This window comes from Mixophyes fleayi, chromosome 6, assembly GCF_038048845.1.
Source record: "Mixophyes fleayi isolate aMixFle1 chromosome 6, aMixFle1.hap1, whole genome shotgun sequence".
In the NCBI taxonomy this organism is placed as follows: Eukaryota; Metazoa; Chordata; class Amphibia; order Anura; family Limnodynastidae; genus Mixophyes; species Mixophyes fleayi.
The window spans coordinates 11808233-11834677 of record NC_134407.1 but is presented as its reverse complement, the minus strand read 5'-3'; the positions used below and the strand labels follow the sequence as shown (position 1 = coordinate 11834677).

Here is a 26445-nt window from a genome sequence, read left to right as displayed (position 1 = left end):
AAATGAAACCATAAATATTTAAATGAATGAGGGTATATTACTTGCTTGATGGTGACGTTCGTTTCTGCAAGACGTACTGTGAAGTCCCACCTATAACTACTGCACACGCTGAGACTGATTGAGAGTGAGACATATGTACATTTCTGTCCCGAGCATGTGTAGCAATATGCCTCTGTGACTAGGTTTGTGCGTATCTTAGACACGTTCCCTTATGTCTTCCATTAAGGATGTGGTCAAGTAAAGTACGTCCCCTGGAAATGTGATTTAATGGAACTTGGCACAAATCCCCAGATACACGTCTGGCCATTTTGTGTGTTTGAAACTTTCTATTACATGTCTTGGAATGGCCCTAGCAACGCGTTTCTCCACCAAGGTGCAACTAAAAGATACAATTTGGGTCGCATTAAAAAACAACTTTACTTTTCCAGCTGTGGCATTACTCCGTCCTACTTTGCAAAGTTCTGCTGCTACTAACCCAGACGACATGTATGGAAATCTAGGCAGGACCAAAGCTGATTTCTCACCGTGCAGCGGATATTATGTGTTTCATGAATAACATCCAATATAAGAGTCCTTCTATTGATGGGATGGATAATATTGGGAATTGGTTGTGATGGTGAAAGATCAGGTTTGGGGAATGGATTATCAGGTGATTACAGATTACTGATCACTGATACAGGGGGGGGGGGTGTTACACTGAGAGTTGTGAGCAGCAGCTGTGTGGAGGTGGACTGCAGCGTTCTGCACATACAAACATGTAGCAGGTGTGCGGATGTGTGCATTGTGTTGACAGTTTGTTGTGTGCAAGGACTGAGTCTGGGGGATGTGAAAGTAAGCCGGGGTGTGTTGTTTTAAGCTTTCATCAGACCCACAGACAGACATAAAGAAAATACAGAGTCATTGTCAGAGACCATTCATCGAGTGGGTGTAAATTAAGTGATTATAGAATATTGAAAATCCTGATAATTAGGGAATTATTGGACTTAGGCACAAACTGACATACATACATACATGTTCTATTGCATACATGAGCGGATATGGAAAGACTGGTATAGCTGAGTGCACAAACAGATATCTTCTATATCATGTGGTCATGGCTCACTTGTAAGAGGAAGATATTTAAATAATTTAAATATAAATGTATTTGGTGCATTGCCCAGAAATGTCCCTATTACTAGCAGAAGTTCTATCTTTCAAGTGCAAAAGGGAAATCCTGGTTTGCGGGGTCACGTGATGACTTTATGACACGGGCAGAGCTTCCAGTCCAAGATGACCACATCTGCGGGAGGTGGTGGTGGGGGTCTTATATTATCTGATGGGAGGAATTGGGAAGATTGTGAATGAGTACAGATTACATGATTTTTGCACCCTTATGCAATAGCAAGACTTGTGCTTATGTAAATCAGGTTAAGGCAAAACGGGAGCTGACAGTGTCCTAGGCTACTGTACGAGACGGGGATATGGGGAACACGTCGCTCATGTGGGGTATTTGACTGTGTGCTAGGGACAAGATTCAGAAGGATTTATAAGTGGATATGTTCAAGATTCACTTACTATCTGATATTTGACAGTGATTTTCATTGCCTATATCTGTAATTTTGATTTTGTCCAGAGGATGTTTATTCCTGCTTCATTGTAAATCACCTAAAGACATTATTGCATTTTCTACCAGCCACGGACTTTGACCAATCACATGATGGATGAGCTCTAACCCAATCTCTACAAATAGGCGGAGACTTATGACCATAAAAAACATTAATATATGTATGTTAAAGCCACCCACCACTCCACGGTGCTTTTGCTAATAGGGTGGTCCTAACTCTAAACCATGAGAGTCCCATATATTTGGGTCATACATATGTGTTTTTTAAATTGAGAGCTAACTTACCAAAGAGGTACCCTAGAAGTCTCCAGATAGCAATCCAATGTCAGCAGTCCCCCTCAGCTACTGACACCAACATGCCTCTCAGACAAATAAATAAATGGAAGTTGCTCAAATCAATTTAAAGGCTATAGCAGGTGCATGAAAGGGTGGGGTTATCCTAAAAGGAACAAACATAGACAGATCCCCCAGCACACTGCTATAGCCAGCAACCTATTGCTATTTGGAGGCTTCTGGGGTACCTCTTTGGTAAGTTAGCTCTCAATTTAAAAAACACATATGTATGACCCAAATATATGGGACTCTCATGGTTTAGAGTTAGGACCACCCTATTAGCAAAATCACCGTGGAGTGGTGGATGGCTTTAACATATATTTGCAAATGTGTGCAACTAAGACTTTTGCATTTTTATCTACAGTAAGTATGGCAGATAGGTTGCTGGCTATAGCAGTGGGCTGGGGGATCTCTCTGTGTTTGTTCCTTTTAGGATAACCCGACCCTTTCATGCACCTGCTATGGCCTATAAATTGATTTGAGCAACTTCCATTTCTTTATAAGTATGAATTATATACAGACATACTGACCGGCTTTTTGTTCATGTTGAAATTTAGAGTTGAGTTAGAATTTACACCCCCCCCCCCCCAAAAAAAAAATCTATATCTGTCCATACAATTTAAATTTGCTACCCACATGCAAAATTGCACATTCTAGCTGGATTTTCTGTAAATAAGGCCCATTCTGTATCTAGAGAGAAAAGAGCGAGCAGTAAACATCTGAATTAATGTCATGATCATCCAGAAGAGACTTGTCGTAGTGCATTGAGCCCTCACACATGGACAGGAATGTATTATCATTGTCAATAGTCCATTACACAGATGAAAGAATTGATTTTACCTAGCAAGGTTACAGTGACATTGTCAAATGTGTTCAAAAGATTCCTGATGCACATTGTCAGATCATAGAATCATATCGTAAAATGTATTAGATTATGATACTGCGTTAAGAATCACATCATTAAAGCATCCACTAGTATCAGCCTCTAATGTGCTCCATCACACTGTATCAGCCTTTAATGTGCTTCATCAAACTGTATCAGCCATTAATCTGCTAAATCACACTGTATCAGCCTTTAATCTGCTCCATCAAACTGTATCAGCCTCTAATGTGATCCATCACACTGTATCAGCCTTTAATCTACTCCATCACACTGTATCAGCCTCTAATGTGCTTCATCATACTGTATCAGCCTCTAATCTGCTCCATCACACTGTATCAGCCTTAAATGTGCTCCATCACACTGTATCAGCCTCTAATGTGCACCATTACACTGTATCAGCCTTTAATGTGCTCCATCACACTGTATCAGTCTTTAATCTGCTCCATCACACTGTATCAGCCTCTAATGTGCTCCATCACATTGTATCAGCCTTTAATCTACTCCATCACACTGTATCAGCCTTTAATATGCTCCATCACACTGTATCAGCCTCTAATCTGCTCCATCACACTGTATCAGCCTTTAATGTGCTCCATCACACTGTATCAGCCTCTAATCTGCTCCATCCCACTGTATCAGCCTTTAATGTGCTCCATCACACTGTATCAGTCTTTAATGTGCTCCATTACACTGTATCAGCCTCTAATCTGATCCATCACACTGTATCAGCTTTTAATGTGCTCCATCACACTGTATCAGCCTCTAATTTGTTTCATCACACTGTGTCAGCCTTTAATCTGCTCCATCACATTGTATCAGCCTTTAGTCGGCTCCATCACACTGTATCAGCCTTTATTCGGCTCCATCACACTGTATCAGCCTTTAATATTCTCCATCACACTGTATCAGCCTTTAATCTGCTCCATCACACTGTATCAGCCTTTAATCTGCTCCATCACACTGTATCAGCCTTTAATCTGCTCCATCACACTGTATCAGCCTCTAATGTGCTCCATCACACTGTATCAGCCTCTAATGTGCTCCATCACACTGTATCAGCCTTTAATCTGCTCCATCACACTGTATCAGCTTTAAATGTGCTCCATCACACTGTATTAGCCTCTAATTTGTTTCATCACACTGTATCAGCCTTTAATCTGCTCCATCACACTGTATCAGCCTTTAGTCGGCTCCATCACACTGTATCAGCCTTTAATCAGCTCAATCACACTATATCAGCCTTTAATGTGCTCCATCACACTGTATCAGCCTCTAATCTGCTCCATTACACTGTATCAGCCTCTAATGTGCTCCATCATACTGTATCAGCCTCTAATGTGCTCCATCACACTGTATCAGCCTTTAATCTGCTCCATCACACTGTATCAGCTTTTAATGTGCTCCATCACACTGTATCAGCCTCTAATTTGTTTCATCACACTGTATCAGCCTTTAATCTGCTCCATCACACTGTATCAGCCTTTAGTCGACTCCATCACACTGTATCAGCCTTTAATCGGCTCCATCACACTGTATCAGCCTCTAATGTGCTCCATCACACTGTATCATCCTTTAATGTGCTACATCACACTGTATCAGCCTCTAATCTGCTCCATCACACTGTATCAGCCTTTAATGTGCTCCATCACACTGTATCAGTCTCTATTGTGCTCCATCACACTGTATCAGCCTCTAATGTGCTCCATCACAATGTATCAGCCTTTAATCTGCTACATCACAATGTTTCAGCCTCTAATCTGCTCCATCACACTGTATCAGCCTTTAATGCGCTCCATCACACTGTATCAGCCTCTAATCTGCTCCATCACACTCTATCAGTCTTTAATGTGCTTCATTACACTGTATCAGCCTCTAATCTGCTCCATCACACTCTATCAGATTTTAATGTGCTCCATTACACTGTATCAGCCTCTAATTTGTTTCATCACACTGTGTCAGCCTTTAATCTGCTCCATCACATTGTATCAGCCTTTAGTCGGCTCCATCACACTGTATCAGCCTTTAATCGGCTCCATCACACTGTATCAGCCTTTAATATTCTCCATCACACTGTATCAGCCTTTAATCTGCTCCATCACACTGTATCAGCCTTTAATCTGCTCCATCACACTGTATCAGCCTTTAATCTGCTCCATCACACTGTATCAGCCTCTAATGTGCTCCATCACACTGTATCAGCCTCTAATTTGCTTCATCACACTGTATCAGCCTTTAATCTGCTCCATCACACTGTATCAGCTTTAAATGTGCTCCATCACACTGTATTAGCCTCTAATTTGTTTCATCACACTGTATCAGCCTTTAATCTGCTCCATCACACTGTATCAGCCTTTAGTCGGCTCCATCACACTGTATCAGCCTCTAATCTGCTCCATTACACTGTATCAGCCTCTAATGTGCTCCATCACATTGTATCAGCCTCTAATGTGCTCCATCACTCTGTATCAGCCTCTAATTTGTTTCATCACACTGTATCAGCCTTTAATCTGCTCCATCACACTGTATCAGCCTTTAGTCGACTCCATCACACTGTATCAGCCTTTAATCGGCTCCATCACACTGTATCAGCCTCAAATGTGCTCCATCACACTGTATCATTCTTTAATGTGCTCCATCACACTGTATCAGCCTCTAATCTGCTCCATCACACTGTATCAGCCTTTAATGTGCTCCATCACACTGTATCAGTCTCTATTGTGCTCCATCACACTGTATCAGCCTCTAATGTGCTCCATCACAATGTATCAGCCTTTAATCTGCTCCATCACTCTGTATCAGCTTTTAATGTGCTCCATCACACTGTATCAGCCTCTAATTTGTTTCATCACACTGTATCAGCCTCTAATGTGCTCCATCACACTTTATCAGCTTTTAATCTGCTCCATCACACTGTATCAGCCTTTAATGTGCTCCATCACACTGTATCAGTCTCTATTGTGCTCCATCACACTGTATCAGCTTTTAATCTGCTCCATCACACTGTATCAGCCTTTAATCGGCTCCATCACACTGTATCAGTCTTTAATCGGCTCCATCACACTGTATCAGCCTTTAATCGGCTCCATCACACTGTATCAGCCTTTAATGTGATCCATCACACTGTATCAGCCTTTAATCTGCTCCATCACACTGTATCAGCCTCTAATGTGCTCCATCACACTGTATCAGCTTCTAATGTGCTCCATGACACTGTATCAGCCTTTAATGTGCTCCATCACACTGTATCAGCCTTTAATCTGTCCCATCACACTGTATCAGCCTTTAAAGTTTTTTTTCCAGTTTTCCCAATCATAGTACAACATGGTTCCTATCATTGTGCACCTGATTTTTTTTTTTTATGCTGGCGGAATTGTTTCATGCAATCAAGATTTTCATTGTTTAAAATATGATGTTCATTACATTTGTTTTCATGATTTGGCCTTAACTTGATCTAATGTTGGTGTCCATATTTTGCAATTCTCTATATAAACAAGTGCACTGAGCAGGGTGTAAAGTACTTTTGGAAGGTTTTGTCAATATATGCTCCCATATATCTGATCAGCGCCGGGAGGCTTATTTATTTTCTGTTGTCTCATGGATATGTCATTTTGTAGTGTTATGAGCCACCATAGGGCTCTAAGTAAATTAGTGGCTTGTGTACCCTAATCTCCTCTCCCCACGCCCCTCCGTTTGTTAAAACACCCGCATAAAAACAGATTAGGCCCCTTACTATAAAAAAAAATTCGTAAACATAAAAACGGGTTAGATTAATCCAGGTCCCTCAGTGCTCACTGGGCCCTAATCAGGGTCCTAGGCCACCTAGTAGATGATCCGGCTCTGGTGGCCAGTAACACATTTAAGCAACAATCTAGCTTTCAAGCAATCATCTTAGTTACCTAAGCATTATCTCCTTTTCAAAAGCTCTCTGGTTGTCAAACAAAAATGTCTGCCAGAAGCAAACAGAAACAGGCCCAATGCTCTCAGTATGTCATGTCAGAGAGGGGAGAGGGCGGATGTCACAGAGCAGATAGAGCACAGAGGGGAGTCCCAAAGCCTCTCTGCTCACTGCGCCATGGTAGTCCAGAATCATTAATAGCAGATTGAAGATAAAAAAACAAAGAAAACGTGTGTGTGTGTGTGTGTGTGTGTGTATATGTTTATATGTATGTATGTATGTATGTATGTATGTATGTTTATATATATATATATATATATATATATATTTGGTTTTGGATCCCGATTTCTTTTCTAAAATCACTATTTTTTTTTTCTAAAATCACATAAATGTGGCTCTTTTTTCCCCCCTACATTATTATTAACATGAATAACATTAGTTTCCAATTATTTCCAGTCAATTTTTGTCAAGTGACAAGAACACTGCTACCCCTCCTGTTTTTGTATAAGCAATGGCACTGAGCAATGTCACTGGAGACTGGAGAGTGACAAGAACACTGCTACCCCTGTTTCTGTGTGACCAATGACGCTGGTTCTCCTGAGGAGGGAGGTACTTATGGAATCCAAAACCCACGAGATCTGACAACACAACAATGATGTTTTGCCTCGATTCAGATCCGAAGACACGCAAAATTAAGGAGCCGGCTCGCGAGCCTACTCGGATCCCCTAAGTTCGGGTGGGCTCGGTTTTCAGAAAGCATATCTAATATATATATATATATATGCCAATGAACGATATGTGGGACCCTTAAAAAAAAATACTACAAGGCGAATACATGTATTGTTACTTCATCACACCGTATCAGCCTTTAATGTGCTCCATCACACTGTATCAGCCTTTAATGTGCTCCGTCACACTGTATCAGCCTCTAATCTGCTCCATGTATTGTTACACCCCAGTTTAAAGTTATTCCTAATAAGAAAACTCCATCCTTTTTTATTCCTATTTCTTGCTTTTTGTGGAGTCAAATCGTTGTCCTTAATTTTGATGCATTATGTGTGAAATTCTGTACTTTTGGGTTCTGTTTAAACATATTTACCTAGGCAGTAGAATTCAAGCCTACAATTATCAAATGAACTTGCAGAGCAGTAACAGCTCTCCACTGACTCCTTTATTACAGCAGACACAGCTAGTTCTCACTCAGCCCAACTAATTTACAGGGTGGAGTACAGGTAACTCTGATGCATAAAGCATGGGTTTTTAAAAAAAAAAAAAAATAGCTTGCATAAGTCCTACATCTCATCAAAAGGCTGCAGAAAAATGCATTCAAATTTGTGTTACATCAGGAGATGCCGTTGTTCATTACTTGATCTTGTGCAGATAAGTTCGTGAATGTGGGAAGTGGAATACGGTTAGCAGGATGTCAGGAATGCAAAGAGACGATGTATCATAATTGACACTACACAGTATATCTTACAGCGTATATAGTGATTTCTCTGAGATGTTTAATTATTGGAGGCTACAATTAGGTTCTTTAAATGTCTTTATATTGCAATTGTTACATCATTACATATGTTGGGATACAGAGGCACAGATATAGTGAAAGGAAAATGTCTTGTTCTACATAGTGCGACTGAGCTCTCCTTATAAAAATGCCCTAATTCACACTATGTAGCTCCTCCCCCTGGCATCGATCCGCAGCTCAATATGCAGCAAAGCACTCTCATTATATCTCAGGCTCCTTTCAATTCCGTATAACTATATATGCCAGGAGTGTTCCTCGGTTGCAGTTACACCACTTTCTACTCTCCCTGCACACAATGCATGCTATATTGTTGTCTTATGCCGAGACCTGTTATCCAATAAAAGGGTTCTATGTGTGAGACGGACTTGCTAATGGGAATAAGGGAGTGTAAGAAAGATATGGATTACTATTATTATCATAGAATTATAGGACACCGCACAGTGGGGTAAACAGGGACATACAGAAAACAAGGACATACAAGGGATGTGACAGTATTAGTCTAAATTCAGTGTTCTGAAGACCGGGACACACTATTGGAGTGTATAATATTGGGGGTGGGGGGGAGGGGGATTATAATTGAAGTGCTCCTTAATTAAGTTTCAGTTTGCTTCATTCTCTGCAGGAATATCTTGAGGCTCAGGAGGGGGGCGGGGTGGGAGTCCGGCTAGCATGCGACACTTCTCGTCTGCGCAGATTATCGGAGGACCATGGAAAGAGAAAAGAGATCACAGTGAAATGATGGAGCTAAGCAGGAAGGCTTCCTACAATGTTCCCCTCTTAGTTTATATCCAGCAATAGTCACCTTGAATGATCTCGTCTTCTTTGCACATAATCCGTGTGCAGATCTCCTTGTTCACCATGTATACACGCCGCACGCTGCGGATAGAGCAGAAAGAAGTGGAGGCAGAGAGATCAGGGTGGGAAGGAATGGAGTTGTACACTGAAGCAGCATTAAACACCACCTTCTAGCTGTGAGCAACGCCCCCTAGTGGTGGTAAAACATTCAGACCATATGTCTAGATTCCACAATAAATTAAGATAAAGAACCAAGTTTGGCAACTATGTCCAGGGGAATGGACAGTCCCTTAAAATAAAAAAACAAATATCAAAAAGATAAACGCTCAAACTGGAGAGTTCTATATGTTATCATCTATTAAATATAAATGTATACACAGGGTGTTGATTGGAAATACAGACCAAATGGGAAATTACCTAGATATGTTTAATAACACAAAGATGCAATCTTAATATAAACTTTTAAAATAGCACGTAATTATTGATGTCATATTCTAGAAATCGATACTTTCACGAGTTAAACACAAAGTATAAAATCATATCATAAGACTGATCGTAATAAAACAACTGAATAATACAGCATTAATAAACTCTGCGGGTAATTGTTACACAGTAACATTATAGCTACGATTAATCACTCATTGGACTTTTTACATGTTAAGTCTCAGAGAACAGAACTGTTCCAACAGAGTATAATAGATGCAATGGAATATATAGAACCTTCTAGTTTGAGCCTTTATCCTTTTGTTATTTATTTTTGCTAAACCCTGTGAGCAGCATTTAAAGAAATTGTTCTGATGTCTTTTTTTGATTGGTTTGCACATGCTCTCCTGCATTTCTTGGTAATCGCATTTTTTTTCTGGCTTCCTTCTGTGCTTTTCAGCCATGTCATTATGTCAGCAGTTGTTTATGTCTGTTGCCCGGGATACAGCACCTTCCTGCTCTCTGCTTTGGCTACAATTATATCCAGAGAGCCCTTTTGTGTCATATCCTCGGGCAACAAAAATACACAGTCTTATTTCCCATTTAAAAACATGGCTGAAAAGTTCAGAGAAATGCAATAAAGAAAAAAATCAATATACTAAAAAAAAAAATCACATCTGTGTAATGATTTTTGTCTAAATATGTATATTAACCCATCCCAATAGGTGGCATAAAGCCCTCTCTTGAGAACAACTCAGCGATCTCCCGAAGTGCCAGAACCCTGGTATGGTTCCTCAAGATCGTTCCGGCCATGTTTTTACAACAGGTGATAATTATGTTTTCGTCCATCTACTACCCTGAAGCACTAGGGGGTCTATTTACCAAGCATTTTTCCTGTGGTAAACCCCCGAAAACAACAGTTTTCGGGTGTTTACCGTGAAATCACTATGTACTATTGAAGCATCGCAGCAGATATCTCAGATATCTGCTGCTTTGCATTTCCTATCGTTTTTCTGAGCACTCCCCATAACAGTGTAAGGGAAGTGCTCAGAACCGCTATGTATTAAAGGCTAACTAGAGAAAATTTTCTCTTTTTTTTACATGTTAATGTACTCCATCTGAAGCTGGAGCCATCTGAAGCTGGCGTACATTAACATATCTGAAAACTTTCGCGCTGTCCAGCTCTGTTCTGAAGAGCAGAGCTGGACAGCGCATGTGTGGAGGGATCATGTGATCCCTTCCTGTCAATCATCCTGCAGTTTGCCGGCAAGGATGTTACTGCGCATGCACCAACTATTCAGTCGGTACATGTGCACTGACAAAAAAAGAAAAAGAAAAAAAAAAGAGAAGATCATCGCAGCCTTGAAAAATGAGAAAAGACTGCGATGATCAGATGAGTCACTTCTCAGGGACAGCAGGTTATCGGCACTGCTGTCCCTGAAAAGTTTTTTAATACATAGCCGTTACTTTTCAATCCTTATCAAGGAGATAAGGATTGAAAAGTATCAAGTCAAAAAAACGAAGGGTCATAAATAGACCCCTAGGAGAGCTCGTGATACTGTTCTGAATGTCAAACTCCATCTGTCAGAACACGAAATACCCAAGGAGCATTAACCCTTTCATGACCCACTTGCCAGCCTCCCCCTTATATCAGTTTACAAAAGTCTTCATCAACATTTCTACAGATGGATTTGACTTCATAGTCATTGTGTGAGTGCAGTTTGTTTAGAATTGTGTAAGTCTGTTTAGTGCATACTTGCCAACTCTACCGGAATGTCCGGGAGACTCCCGAAATTCGTGTAGGTCTCCCGGACTCCAGGGAGAGCAGGCAAGTATCCTGCATACTGGAACTTACTCCACATAATAATGCGATTCGTGATGAATCGCGTCATTTTGGTCCTGCCCCCCGCGACAAAAACGCCACTTTGTCATGGGGGCGGGGCCAAAATTACGCAATTCGCCGCGCCCCGCTCCCTCCCACCCTCCAACAGCGCCCATTGCCTTGGATCTCCAGGAATTCAGTTTTTAAAGCTTGGCAAGTATGGTTTAGTGCTATGTTATATATAGGGGGACTCAGGAGAGGGCTGGCAAATTTTAGCCCGGGGGGCAAGACTTGACTCAGCAGCCGACTTTAAAGGGAAAAACGCAGGTGGTCCAGTGACCCAGCCCAAGTTAACACACTATGGACCAGCCCCGGGGGGGGGGGGGGGGGATGCCCCCCTCCCCCCCCCAGCCCAGCCTGCCGCTGGGGGGACTCATGCGATGGTTAAGTTAACGGTACCTGGTGACACACAAGTAGCTGATACACTGCTTGACTGGCTTCTGTACAGAATACATTCTGGTGCAGGGATACTGGACCTCCTTGCAGTCTGAAAGGAAGAGAGGGAATTAGAGGCACAGATTGGGAGACCAGTAGATAAAGAACTGAGATCACAGCAGGTAAAAGGAATATTGAGCATGATACAAGGTTACTACGTCCTTTGTTCTGATTTTCATCATCTCATTTAGTACACAGAGACTAGTACATATATATTATATATACAAATTTATCAAGCTTAGCTCTTTGAAACTTGACTACGATGACTAATGCTGTCTGGAGATGGCGTTAGCGACTCAATCATATGGGGTGAACCCTGCAGGAGAGGGAACTATGGATCCCTCAACGGCAGCCTTCCTGCTCTCCGCTCCGTTAATTAAAGTAAATGACCTCTGCGCATGCAGTAAATTTGTCCTTAGAAAGAAGTAATCGTCAGGACAGCACAAGTATTCCAACATAGTAAATTGCCCCATTAATTCAGCTGTCATCGCTGTGATGACAGATGATAATTAACAGGGCAAAAGTGCAATTAATAGTAAATAGGTCCCTTAGCTTCTTCAGAAGTTATCTACAATTTATACAAAGATTTTTCCCATTATAATTTTGGCCACTGGGGCGGTGCTGTTACACTGGATTGTATGGCTGATATTTTATCTTACTTGAGTGCAGTCGGACTGCTCCAGAAATTTAATGAAGGTCATTAACAAAGCACACCATACAGATGGGCCTCAATGGTCCATCCGGCGCACATAAAGATCATATTTTCTTCCTCAATATTTTATCTGTGCTCTCCACCTTTTTACCTCACAATGAGGCATATCGATGCGCTTACTGTGTGCCTGGCTAAGAACCTCTCCACTCTGCCCGTGCAAACTGTTGCTACTCTGCAGTCATCTTGCAAATCTACGCTCCACGGCAGACACTAGGCGCCCTTATGCGAATAGATGAGCACTACAGATGCAATGCTGTATTTGTAGCTCTCTTCCGTTCAGGAAATGACCATCAATAGGTAATAAACGATTTCTGCCTATTTTCAGCAAAATACGTAAAATATAACCCGAGTTGTAGATTGGTTGTATTTTCAGTTTGATTGATAAACGTTTGTTGAAGATTTAATTGGCTGCACTATCACTCCATCCCCTGCATGTTCGGCAGTCTTCCCCCTGATGGCTTCATTCAAATGGTTCATTGTACCTGAAGCTGCCCAGTTTCATGTTGGTTCCTTTGGTTGACACCACCGGTGACTTCATTGGATGGAAGTGCCACAGTTTTATCTCTGCACTTCTTCCCCGTAGGCTTTCTATGAAAGGGACCATCTCACCCCCAACGCCCATCATAGTTTATCCCCATCTTTGATGAGATTGGGCACCACAGTCTGGATATCGGACTAACCCGGTCTGTCAGTCAGTGGGCCAATTGGGCTATATCAGCCCACCCAGTTATTAAATGTCGACCGGTGGCCGAATCCCTAGGAGGGATGTGACCGCAACTAGAAGGTGCAATATGCATCCGATGAGCACTATAGGAACAGGAGTCAATCTGGTGTCAGGAAAGTCGATCCTTTTGCCAGGAGAAAAACCTGCACTCCCACAAAACAGAGGAGACAACTATAATTGCCCATGCTCTATCATTAATTTTAAGCGAATCATGTCATCAAACAAAAACTGAATTTTGCTTTTGCATTTTAATGCAAAATAGATGCATTTGTGAACCTGAACCGTACTTTGTAAGTAGCGCCCCCTGACCCACCCAGCTCCTCCCATTGGACGGTGCAAACGTTTGTAACCCCTGCAGACTCCACCCTCAACAAACCCCTGCTTCTTCTGCAAAACCAGGGACAGTTACACAGAAGTGGGATTTGTATCTTCAGTTTTGTTATTGATACTACATTTCAAGTAGGTGACTCTAACATAATACTAAAATCTACAGCAAATGAGTGTAGTCAGATACTAGTCTACCCTTACAGTCAGGTAACTTACAGGTGTCCAAACAAAAACAGTGTAACGTCAAGGTATGAAAAAGTAATGTAAACTAAGTCAATAGTGTAGATTTATCCTAAGAAGGAAAAGCGGAAGAGTTGCCCATAGCAACCAATCAGATTCTAGCTGTCATTTATTTAGTACATTCTAGAATATGATAACTAGAATCTTTTTAGTTGCTACACCTCATTTTTTCAGGTTTTTAAAGGTTTGATGGATCTCCCCCAATGTGTCCTTTATGGTCTTGTATTTTAGAATTAAGCAGGTTTGCTGTAAATTATGTCATAAATGTGCAATATAGTGGGAGTGGGCTGTAGTGATTATTCTACATTAACTACTATAGGAATTGTCCAATTTTGGATCAGTAGCTACAAGCAGCATTCATGTACATGCTCACTCACCTGGCTCTGGAGACGGAACAACTGCAACACCATCAGTGTCATCTGGAACACAAAATATAAGTTTTATTAGGAATACCGGTATGTTGTTAGTGGGTAATATAACAATATATGGTCATATGACAGACACTGCTGCAACAAAGAAGCAGATAATAATATTTTATCATTTATAAGAAAACCACATTTTGTATTCTGTCCAGAATAAAACTGCAGCTCCACCTAAAGTAGTTCTCTATAAATTAACAGGTCAAAGAACCGTCTTCACCTGAAAGACTTCACCACTAGCAATAAGACAGAGTTCATTACTATTCCAATCAGGTATATATTGCATTGCCTAAGCAGTAATATTTGGAGCTATGCATTTCATCTTCCGGATCCCTGAGTGCTGCCTATTAGCTTACAGTAGTTATTTATAGAAATGCATTGGAGCTGCCAACTCACAAAATATTGTAACCCACTTCCAAAGCTGGCTGCCTAGTGCCATCTTGTGGACACTTTTAATAATGCAATCTTTATGTGTGGGATTCCGTCTGTATTCCTTTATCCCCATTATTATTATTTTTATATATAGTTTATTATGGCCGTTATTTAGAAAAGTATAAAAACCCCTTTGTAGTATTTGACAATGATATACAACAAGTGGCACATTTACATACTTGAAGCGCTTTCCCAGTGCTGGCTGAGAATCAACACATGTTGGAGCGCGCAGAGACGGTGCAACTCAGATACCAAGAATCAAGCAGGAAACAGTTCTCTCTGGATCGTAGAGCTGATACTATTTGTGAAGGGAGATAAACCCCATCTCCCTAACCAGGGGCAAACGCAGGATTTGTAGAGGGGGGTTTCTACACCACACCGCCAGTGGGCGTGACAAGCATGCATGGGGGCGTGGCTATAATATTAGACAGTGCTTGACTGCTCTCCAACTTTTCCTATCCCCATAATATACATGGGCAATGCTGCATTCACTACTGTTAGGTGCACACAGTTCTCCCTTTTCAAGCAGAGCCGTGTGAAGCGAGGGCAGGGTACAGCCGCCTCAATTATACAGTGCCACAGGCTTGGAGGGGGTTTCCATGCACTAGGAGACTCCCCTCAGTTTGCCTATGCTAACTATCAAAGGTTACCGGCAAGAAGCTTTGCCATCCTGCTATTTAACAAGGATTGCGCTGTACTTATAGATGCAGAAGCGCCAAGTTTGCCCTGGTGAGGAAGTAAGACTGAGTATCACCCAGCAGCTCCACCGATATTTTGATAATAATGCGATAGCTGATTTTCTATCCCTGTGATAAGTGGCAATAGAGAATCTGTGTTATCCATGGACATTCATAAATAGGATCCTGTAGTTACTGTTTTGAAATCCTCAAAGTGAAACTTAAAGAAAAACTCATTGGGTGGACTTTAACTTGCTAACGTTATGTACATGGGGCGCAGAAGTCCATCCAGCGGCTCTTTGACACCTCTAACAGTGCTCTCTCTGACACCTCTATCAGTGCTCTCCTCTATACGTGTTGTCGGTGCCCCTCCCCTCTGCGCTTGTCAATCATGTGAATAAGAAATTCACAGAGGAAGGGAGACAACAGCTCTGCTACATGCTTGACACAAGAAAGCCCCTAGCAGCTGCGTGGAAAGCATTGCTAAACCGTTAGAGGCATAAGGACAGAGCTGCTGCTTCCCAAATCGCAGCTTAATTTATACATTATGGTAAATGTATTTTATATTAACACATTTGGAGATCCAAATAAGATAGTAATGTGCTGTATTTGCGGGTGTTAATAAAAGAAGTAACATTTACAGAGGTAAAGAATACTGAAGTAATTGCTGTAGCATATATTGCAGGATCAATGCAATTTATTTAATAATTTAATCAGTAACTTGGAATGCAGGAAGGACTTTAACAGGAATATGGCAGTGGTCCGTAAACAACCTTGAATTGATGTTCTGATTTTCAAGCACAAGTAAGATAGTATGGTGACTCTTCTCTACAACATAGCGAAATGCGTAGTACTCCAAGCTGAGGGGCTGGAAGTGATAAGAAAGTGGCCTCGTGTGTTTCCACAAGCTGCTTGCAGGGGGTGCCCCTGATATTTAGGTGTTTTTTCCCTCACTGAAGCCCATCGTTGATCACTTTTTAAAATAAAATGCTGCATTAGGTAGTTCACTGTAAGAAAATGTCCATAAGATATCAGGCAACTCTGAATGTTGCTCTTGTTGCTGAGTTAAGGATAACGTTAACTTAAGGTTTACATAATCATGACACAATGCTAAGGTTTTACAATAGTGATGTAAGAAAGAATAGGAGCAGGTCTACCATACAAATTTATTTACATTATAGGACACTAACCAACATCTCTCCGACTCATCACATTTCCCAGGGCTGGCAGCACTGCAGAACACAGAGAAATAGGATGTTAATGTATCTCATACTGCAATCCAATAAATTTTACTACAAAATATTACAAAGACCAGACATCTACTAATTAACAAATTACACACAGATAACTTGGAAGTGCAGATTAAGTTATTTACAAGACAGTAAGTGAAAGTGATCATCATCATCGTCACCATTTATTTATATAGCGCCACTAATTCCGCAGCGCTGTACAGAGAACTCACTCACATCAGTCCCTGCCCCATTGGGGCTTAGAGTCTAAATTCCCTAATACACACAGACAGAGACACACAGACAGACAGACTAGGGTCAATTTGTTAACAGCCAATTAACCTACTAGTATGTTTTTGGAGTGTGGGAGGAAACCGGAGCACCCGGAGGAAACCCATGCAAACATGGGGAGAACATACAAACTCCACACAGATAAGGCCATGGTCGGGAATTGAACTCATGACCCCAGTGCTATGAGGCAGAAGTACTAACCACTGAGCCACCGTGCTGCCCACAAATGATGGTAATATCCAACATTAAGTAGGCCTGAGGTCAAGAAAACAGGGCTAGGGATGCACAGAGGTACAGAGATTAATGCAATAGAACAAGGAGAACACAAGAAAAGATGGAACCAACTCATCAGAGCTTGCAATCTAAACGGAAGGGCAAGACATAAATAGGGTGACACCGAGTGAGGGGGCAGAGGTGATAACCGAGGCAATGGAGTTAAGAGGAGGGCTGATAGCCTTGAATAAAGAAATTACTTTTAAGGGCATCCTTGAGATCATTCCACAGGTGAGGAGCAGCTGAGTGAAGTTCTGGAGGTGGGAGTAGGAAGAGGTAATCGGTGTGGTAGTGAGGCGGTGGTCATTGGCAAAGCAGAGGGGGGGGGGGGTGGGAAGGAGTTTGGGTTGAGCTGAGGTTTGATATGTAGGGAGGATGGATTGGTTGAGAGCTTTTTAGGTGAAGGTGACAAATTTAGACCTGGTGAGCATCCCAGAGAGCACAGTATAGAGGAAGAGAGGTTAGAGGAGAGATGTTGATGAGCTTGTTGGGTTTGCTGGATGGTAAGGGTGAGTGGGGATTTGAATTAGGGGGATGATCAGGGGAATGGGACGAGAAACAGAGTGTGTGTATGTTAGGGAATTTAGACTGTAAGCTCCAATGGGGCATGTGAGTGAGATCTCTGTACAGCGCTGTGGAATCAGTAGCGCTATATAAATAAATGGTGATGATGATGATGATGATAGGAGGGGCTCAGGACCATTCTGTGGAAAAGCGGGAGGGGAACTGCAAGTCCTCTATGCACAGCTGGCTCCCACCGCCACGCCATTTGGCCATTGTCAACAGGTTGAACTGAGTATTGCTAAAGGCTATTAGTGCTACTCAGTTCAAACCAGATGGCATCAGGTGTGTGATGTGCCACTGGGGGGCACAGACGAAGTATTGCATATGACTGGACCACCAATGATGAAGAATCTGCAAGATAGGTAGGTGCTACATACACTTTGCTAGAGAGAGTATCTAACAAATTATTCGACATTTGACCCCTCATATAGTCCACAAAGGTGCCGTGACACAAAGGTAGACCTCTTATTTAAATACTCACCGATCGCCAATACAGTGAGAAGCAACAAACAAAGATAACTGCTGTTCGGTCCTGACATCTCTGTAGAATAGGAAAAAATATATATTTATATACAATGTCAAAGAGGTTGTCTGAAATCAAATATGACGTACTGTGTAATATCATTACCGTTATTTTATTAGTGTTTATTTGTTTATTATATGTGCAGTTTGCTGTGTTTGAAATTGTTTATTACATTTCTAAAAAACAACCAACATATGAGATTTCCTGCAAAATCATAGCTCCCAACAATCCCGACTTAGACGGGACAGTCCTGATTTGAGGGTTCCGTCCCAACCACCGGCAACTTTTTCCGACAGTCTGAACATTGGGAGGGGGCCGCTTTGAGAGGAGGGAGGTAAGGGCTGGCCAAGCACCTCGGAAGACCCAGGTACAACCCATTGGGATGTGGCCACTCCCTATTGTGATGTGACCACACCCTTGCTTGTTTTTGCCATGCCCCCTTTTTGCGCAATACGTTCCTCCATTTTCTTTCCAAAAGTTGGGAGTGACGCAAAAGTGCAGCTGAAAGGAACAAAATGAGTCCTATTAATATAATAGGGATGAGGAGGTGCCTACCGGTAAAGGGAGAATTACCTTCCTAAATGTGTCTCCTCCCCCCTAATTTAAATAATTATTTTCCTCAAAATTAATCTTATTATTCCACTTAAGCGTAAAAGGAGACGCACGGCATCTATCCTAGGACCACCCTGACTTCTCCCAACACCTCCCAATATTCCTGATGCCAACCATCAGGCACTGCCATCTTGCCCAAAAAATCTAAGCATTCCCCTGTAAAATTGGATAAAGAGCTTTTGCGCTGGGCGTTTACACTTTCATAAATGACCCTTACTCTTCTAGAAACATTGTCTCTCCACTGTCTCTTATGCAGACACAGATAGACTGATTCAATAACATGGTGTAATGTGTACAAATGTCCTGTAAACCAAGAACAACCAAGTAGACACATGTGCTTCTTAAGGTGCTCTATAAGGATGACAGAATCTGACATTAGACCATGCATACTAGACAACTCTGTGGGCCTGATTCCTCAAGGAACGTAAAAGGCGATTTTGTGCGTATAATCCCCAAATTTGATCTGCGCTTGCCCAGAACCGGAAGATATTCAGCTAAATACAGCAACGTTAAATTTCTGGGAAGTAACGGGGTGGGGGAGGTGCGTTTGGCCATAGTCAATGTAAATCACAGTAAGGGCGCGCCAAACTGGAGGGAACGTAAGCCACGCCCGATTCAAGCTTTGCTCCAGCGCTACTCAAAGTCCCGAGTACTAGTATGCATGCTATAATATGTGCTTGCAATCAGTAGCAACTGTAAAAATATATTTTATGGTCAGTAGACATTAAAAACATTGCAACAAATTTATTTCATGAAGAGGAAAAATATTTTTTTAAAAAAGCACTTTTTTTTTTATCATTATTGCCTATATTATTAACCTGACATTAATTGAATATTTATTATTTCTGTGCGTTCTTTTGCGAATTTATATTCCAAATAAGTATTGGACGTACCCGGCAGTGTCTGGTGTTTGCAATTAGGAGCAACTGTAAAAATGCATTTTATGGTCAGTAGACATTAAGTACATCTTAATAAATATATTTCATCCCCAAAAAATATATATATATATATAAATATATATATATATATATATATATATATATATATATATATATATATATATATATTAAAAAAACACTTTTTTAAACTGATTTATCATTATTGCCTATATTATTAACAGGTGACATTAATTGAATATTTTTTTTCTGTTCGTTCTTTTGCAAATTTATGTTCCACATATGTTATGGACATATCCTGCAGTGTCTTGTGTAGTAGAGGAGAGCAGACCTACACCCAAATTCATCGGTGCACGTATCTGCAGATCAGCTCCCTGTTAAATTCCAAATTCCTTGCGTTTTAAAACAAACGCACGTTGCGCTCGGAATGCGTGATTTGATGAATCAGGCGCTGTGTGTATAGGAGACAGACGGAGGCAGAGACATGTCCTATCCTGTCACCACTTTCAAATGTTCCCCCTCAGTGTCTAATTCCTCTCTCTCTATCCTGCACATTGTGTTTCTGTCAGACGAGCTGCAGCCGAGATTACTGCAGTTTCCCCCAGGTACCAGCTCAGACATTTCCATCATACAGAAGAGGATTGTTAATAAAAGTATAATGTGGCTGTCCTCTCTCTCTCTCTCTCTGTTTCTATGCCTCTCTCTCTTGTTTCTGTCTCTCTCCGTTAACTCTCTCTTCCCCCCTCTCACAATCACATTTATCTCCTCAGTTGCTCTCCTGCTCCATGTTTAGCTCAGTCAGGTAAAGTCACAACTTACTGGTTTCTTGTCTGGGTCTCTGGGCCGTCTTCTCTCTGCCTGTCCCACTCTCGCTCTTTCTTCAGTCCCCTTCTCTACTCCCCTTCTATTCCCCTCGTTTTTGTCCTATATCCAGTATTTCGGAATTAAAAGCCGCACCCAGAGACACAAAATATTTGAGCAGTTGGGCAGCTGCTTGTCCTTTACGCAGTGTCTGCAGAGACTCACTATACTGTGTCAGTATAGATATATGTCTCCATGTACAATTAACTGCAACACCTGCAGTAAGAAGTGAACATACATGTGTGTTCACACTTGCGTGTCTTTCTACGGTACCGGGCTCAGTCATTGATATCCTATGTATGCAGTGTCAAAGAGAAAAAGTTGTGTGATGTTTCAGAAACCAAAATAATTGAAGGGTTTCTCCTTCCGAGTGCAAATGTCCTTTGTCCACAAAGTATCTTGTTTCCAGACTGTATATCTACCTGTATCTACCTGTTCCAGGCGTCCTGATCTGACTGCAGCATCCGCTTCCGACTCAGGTCTGCTCAGCAGCCATTAAATTGGTTTCGGTCTCCAGCAAGCGGCTCAGGCATCACCTCCACAATTGGGTGCTTTGGTTTCCTCCTATACTCCAAAAACATACTGGTAGGTATGTTAGTATCTTAGTCTCTCTCGGTCTGGTTGTCTGTGTGTGTGTTGGGGAATTTCGACTGTAATCTCCAATGGGGTCGGGATTGATGTGAGTGAGTTCTCTGTACAGCGCTGCGGAATTAGTGGCGCTGTATAAATAGCTTCTGCTGCTGCTGCTAATTCTGTGTGCATGAGACAGCAAAACCTTTATGAGCATTTTTGATCAATGGATGTAAGCCAGAAACCAAGCAGTCCCCATGTCACAGTCAGCCATGGGTGGCTGGGTGGCCGGATTAGGTAAGTATAGGTACACATGAAAGGATGAATGCATGGCTGGATTAGGTATAAGTATAATTACACATAACAGGATGTTGGCGGGCAGGGGCAGGCTGAACTAGGGGGCATCTGCCAGTCCCATAGTGGACTACCTTGGGCTGGGTCACTAGGCCACCTGCATTTTTTTTCCTTTAAAGTAGACTGCTGAGTCGAGTCTTGCCCCCAGGGCTAAAGTTTGCCAGCCCTCCCCTGTTGGCGGGATTAGTATAGTGTGACAAAGAGGCTTATTTGCCACAGCTCTCCTACTGAGGGATAGGTAAAACCCCAAGGAGTCTGCAGGACCAGTCTGGAGACAGGGATAAATTCCCTCTGGGTTCCTCTAGCAGCACACAAACACACAAGTGCACCACATGGGTGTTGCTGATTTGTTGTGTTCTGTGATTGGTTTGTAGTGCTTGGAAGGGAGATAAAACACTGTTTGTTCTTGTGAGCATGGTGACCGTCTCCAGCTACTAGCCGGTGACCAGGCAGGGGAACTGTGTCAAGCTACAGCAACGGTCGCCTGGTGTCATCCTGACGGAAGTTTGCTATATTTTTGTGACGTGAACAATAAAAGCACTGTTTATTCACCAAAGAAGTTGTTGGTGTCTATCATCTGCCAGGTGTCAGTACCGCAATAGGTACACATAAAAGGATGGCTGAATGAGGTTAAGTATACATACGAGGATGTTGGCTGGATTAGGTAAATATACTTCATGCACCCAACCTTCTTCTAATGTTCAGTCTTATTACTGTATTCGTATTATAAATGAACACACAGACACCAGATTAAATTCGGCAAAAAGGTCACAGTTTTATTTAGAAATAAATTTGAACATGTGAAAAATGTGGCGTCGAGAGCAGGGCAGTCAGCAGATCTTTTTGCAAAGCCAAACAGTGGAAGGTCTGACCATTACCCACACAAAACAGGTCAAGGGGTCCACACAAAAGGACCAAGAGTCAGGTTGCTTTGAAGGGGGCAGTGACCCCTGGCCAATCATCTGTGACAAAATATGCTTACTAGTCGCTGACTGCAATGCTGTGCTGCCCACTGTGCCTCCTCTGTAATAGGGAAGATAAGGTTAGTGCAAACAAGGAAAATACAGTCATGCCAATAGCCAGGTGGGAGGCAGGTATACGGCGCAAGAACAAGAGATCCAGCATCCACTGGGCAGAGAATATATGGGGAAGCTTGAGAACCTCCCTGTGGATATTATTGGCTGGGCATGACAGACACACACAGATGATTTTAAATGTGTTTGGTTTATGGCCTCTTTTGTCAAAGTATAGGTACAAATATAAGGATGGCTGGTTGGATTAGGTAAATACAGGCAAACATAAAAGGATTAATGGTTGGATTAGATAAGTATAGGTATACATAACAGGATGGATGGCTGGATTAGGTAAGTATAGGTGTACATAATAAAATGATTGGTTGGATTTGGTAACTATAGATATACATAAGAGATTGTTGGCTGGATTAGGTAAGTATAGGTATACATAAATGGATGGATGGCTGGATTAGGTAAGTAGAGGTATACATAATAGGATGGATGGCTGGATTAGGTAAGGATAGGCATAGATAAGAGGATGTTGGCTGGATTAGGTAAGTATAGGTACATGGATGGCTGGGTTAGGTAAAGATAGGTATACACAAGAGGTTGTTGGCTCGATTAGGTAAGTGTGAAGATACGTGGTTCCCAAATCACTCAGACACAGTATTAGAGAAAATTGGAGGATGATTTATTCTTCAGAACAGGATTAAATAAAGCACGGCCCCCTTAACGAAAACAGGTCCAACAAGTGAGGAAATCAGTTTAAATAAATCCAGTTAGATAGGTTCTACAGCACATTTGTCTGGTTTGATGGTCAACCCTGCTAATACTTAGGCCACATGTTGCAGGTGGTCCTCCCAGGTCTCACTAAAAATAGCTATATCGTCCAGGTATACCTAGGCAAACTCCTCACACCCTGTCAGCAAACGGTCTACAGTACGCTGAAAGGTGGCCGGGGCATTCTTCATTCCGAAGGGCATGGCAGTAAACTCAAATAGTCCAAATGGGGTGGTGAATGCGGACCGCTCCTGTGCCTCCCTGGTAAAGGGTATCTGCCAGTACCCCTTACTAAGGTCCAGCGTGGACACATAGTGAGCCACCCCCAGCCTGTCTAACAGCTCATCTACCCGGGGCATGGGATACGCATCTCTCACCATCACTTCGTTCAGTTTCCTATAATCCACGCAGAACCGTGTACTCCAGTCTTACTTGGGCACTAACACCACACTGGCCACCCAGGGACTATTGGATGGTATAATGACTCCCAGTGCCAGCATTACATCAACCTCTTTTTTGATCATGTCAAGCACCTCGGGACTCACTCGATACGCGGGTTGCCGAATAGGCCAAGCCTCCCTGGTGTCCACATGATGGACCACTATATGAGTGCACCCAGACCTGCTGGTGAACTGAGGCTCTACCTCCAATAATCTCTTCATCTGTTGAGTCTGGGCTCCTGTTAACTGCTGGTCTATGGGCACTGCCTCCACCCCTTGGTCCTTTTTGGTTGGTGCGAGCAGGTCAGGTATGGGGTCAGTCTCTGGGTTGTCCATAGGTGGGCAGCATATTGCCACAACCCCTATTTCCCTGTTGACATACTCCTTTAATCTATTAATGTGATACCCACCCGCTTCCCGGTTCGATCTAGTGCAATAATGTAATCAACCTGGTCCTGTCTGTCTACAATATAGGGCCCTACCAAGGTCGCCTGTAACTTGTGATTTCTGTCAGGTACTAGCACCATCACTTTCTGTCCAACTTCTAACTCCCATACTCGAGTCCCCTGGTTGTAATAATGGCGCCCCCAAAGTATGGTCATGAGCGAGCTGCATCAACCTCTGCTGTCTATCCCTCATTTGTACCACGCATTCCAAGACTGGAATCTCAGGTTCCTGGAATGACCCTTCCCAGCTTTCCCAGACTAGGTCGAGAGGTCCCCGTACCCTTCGAGCATATAATAACTCAAAAGGAGAGAACCCGGTAGAATCCTGCGGCACTTCGTGGAACGAGAACAATAGCTGCTGCAATGACTTCTCCCTGTCTCCCACCTCCGACTCAGCATATGCCCGCAGCATATGCTTAAGGGTCCCATTAAATCTCTTGCAAAGACCGTTAGTCTGGTGATGGTAGGGGTTTGTGTGGACTCAATCTTCGCTGCTCTCTGTCCCTCACATATTGGCCAGCACAAGGGAGTGAAAGGTTTAGTTAGAAAGCACAGGCAGAGATGTAATTGTCTCCAAGTCTACATGTGCAGAAATGAGGCAGCCACCAGGCTAAACTGTGATCTTGACATCAGATGGCTGCCATACTTGAGTGGTGTGGTGTCACGAGAGGAGCCTGAGACCACAATGACAGACTTCACTTGTGAGCAAACTGGGACTTGTGGTCCCACAAGAAGCTCAGATCTACCCTAATTATAACTTGTTGAGTAGCAATGTTCTAGAGTATTCATGAATAGTACTAAGAAGCATGCCAAGTAGCAAAGCAAAGTAAAAATATGTAATGTAAAAATAATGTGTCTCCACTGCCTCTAGCAGTCCTTATTCTTGTGGTTTAAGAATGCTGCTGGAGCCTGTTTGTGGTTTCACCCAGCGCGTTCCTTTACGTGGATACAGTGGACCAGCTTATCAAGTATCTCCACATTCATTTGAGCCTTAACATAATAGCATAGAATTTGCCTGCAGATAGAACCACTTGGTCCATCTAGTCTTCCCACTGTTTAACCTATAGTAACCTTAAACCCGATTTGATCTTTCAATCTTTGCAAGGATATCCATATGTCTATCCCAAGCATGTTTAAATTGTTCTACTGTATTACTCTTACCCACTACCTTTTCTGTGAAGTAGTTTTTCCTTACATTTCCTCTGAACCTCAGTACATGTCCTCGTGTTCTAATACTTCTCTTCCCTCCAGTGTCAGTACATGTCCTCGTGTTCTAATACTTCTCTTCCCCCCAGTGTCAGTACATGTCCTCGTGTTCTAATACTTCTCTTCCTTTGTAGAATGTTTCCCTCCTGCACCTTGTTATAACCCTTGATATATTGGAAAGTTTCTATCATGTTCCCCCTTTCCCTTCTCTGCTCCAAACTATACATATTAAGATCTTTTAGTCTTTCCGGGTAAGTTTTGTGCTGTAGGCCATGCACCATTTTAGTTGCCCTTCTTTGTACAGTCTCTAATGTATTTATATCCTTCTGGAGATATGGCCTCCAGAACTGAACACAGTATTCTAGATGAGGCCGTACCAGTGACCTATACAGTGGTATTATTACTTATTTCTTTCTGCTACTGATTCCTCTCCCTATACAACCAAACATCTGACTTACCTTCCTCATTGCTCTGTTACATTACTTACCTGCCTTTAAGTCACATGAAATAGTGACTCCTAGATCCCTTTCCTCCTCAGTAGTTTCCATTATAGTGTCATTAATACTGTATTTAGCCTTTGGATTTTTGAGACCTAAGTGCATGATTTTGCATTTTTTGGCATTAAACTGTAGTTGCCACTCTTTTGACAATTTCTCAAGTCTACCTAGATCATCAATCATTTGTTTTACCCCTCCTGGTGTTTCTACCCTGTTGCATATCTTTGTGTCAATAATGATATTAAAAAACACTGGTCCAAGTGCTTATCCTTGGGGTACTCCACTGGTAACCTTTTAATCCTGAGAATGCACTCCATTTACTATAATTCTCTGTTTTCTATCCTAAAACCAAGATCTTATCCAATCAACCATCTTAGAATCCATCAATTTCCCTACTACTGATGTAAGGCTCACTGGTCGGTAGTTGCTTGCCTCTTACTTGCTTCCACTTTTGTGCAGTGGGACTACATTCGCCCTTTTCCAGTCCTCTGGAATTACTCCTGTAGCTAGTTCTGTTAATGGTTTTACCAGCACCCCTTTAAGCTCTTTTAGTATTCTTGGATGTATCCCATCTGGCCCCATTGA

General features: G+C 42.2%; 1 protein-coding gene across 1 annotated transcript; it reads right to left on the bottom strand.

Annotated features, from left to right (window-relative positions):
* Positions 1-8244: 8244 nt before the first annotated feature.
* MFAP5 (microfibril associated protein 5) lies at positions 8245-20623 on the bottom strand. The gene is made up of 7 exons (XM_075215777.1): positions 20513-20623; positions 18144-18203; positions 16496-16537; positions 14155-14196; positions 11739-11826; positions 9042-9115; positions 8245-8924 (listed from the first exon to the last, which is right to left on the bottom strand). The coding sequence occupies exons 2-7, from the start codon at positions 18199-18201 to the stop codon at positions 8839-8841; spliced, it is 390 nt and encodes a 129-aa protein (XP_075071878.1). The 5' UTR covers positions 18202-18203; positions 20513-20623; the 3' UTR covers positions 8245-8838.
* Between the last annotated feature and the right edge of the window lie 5822 nt (positions 20624-26445).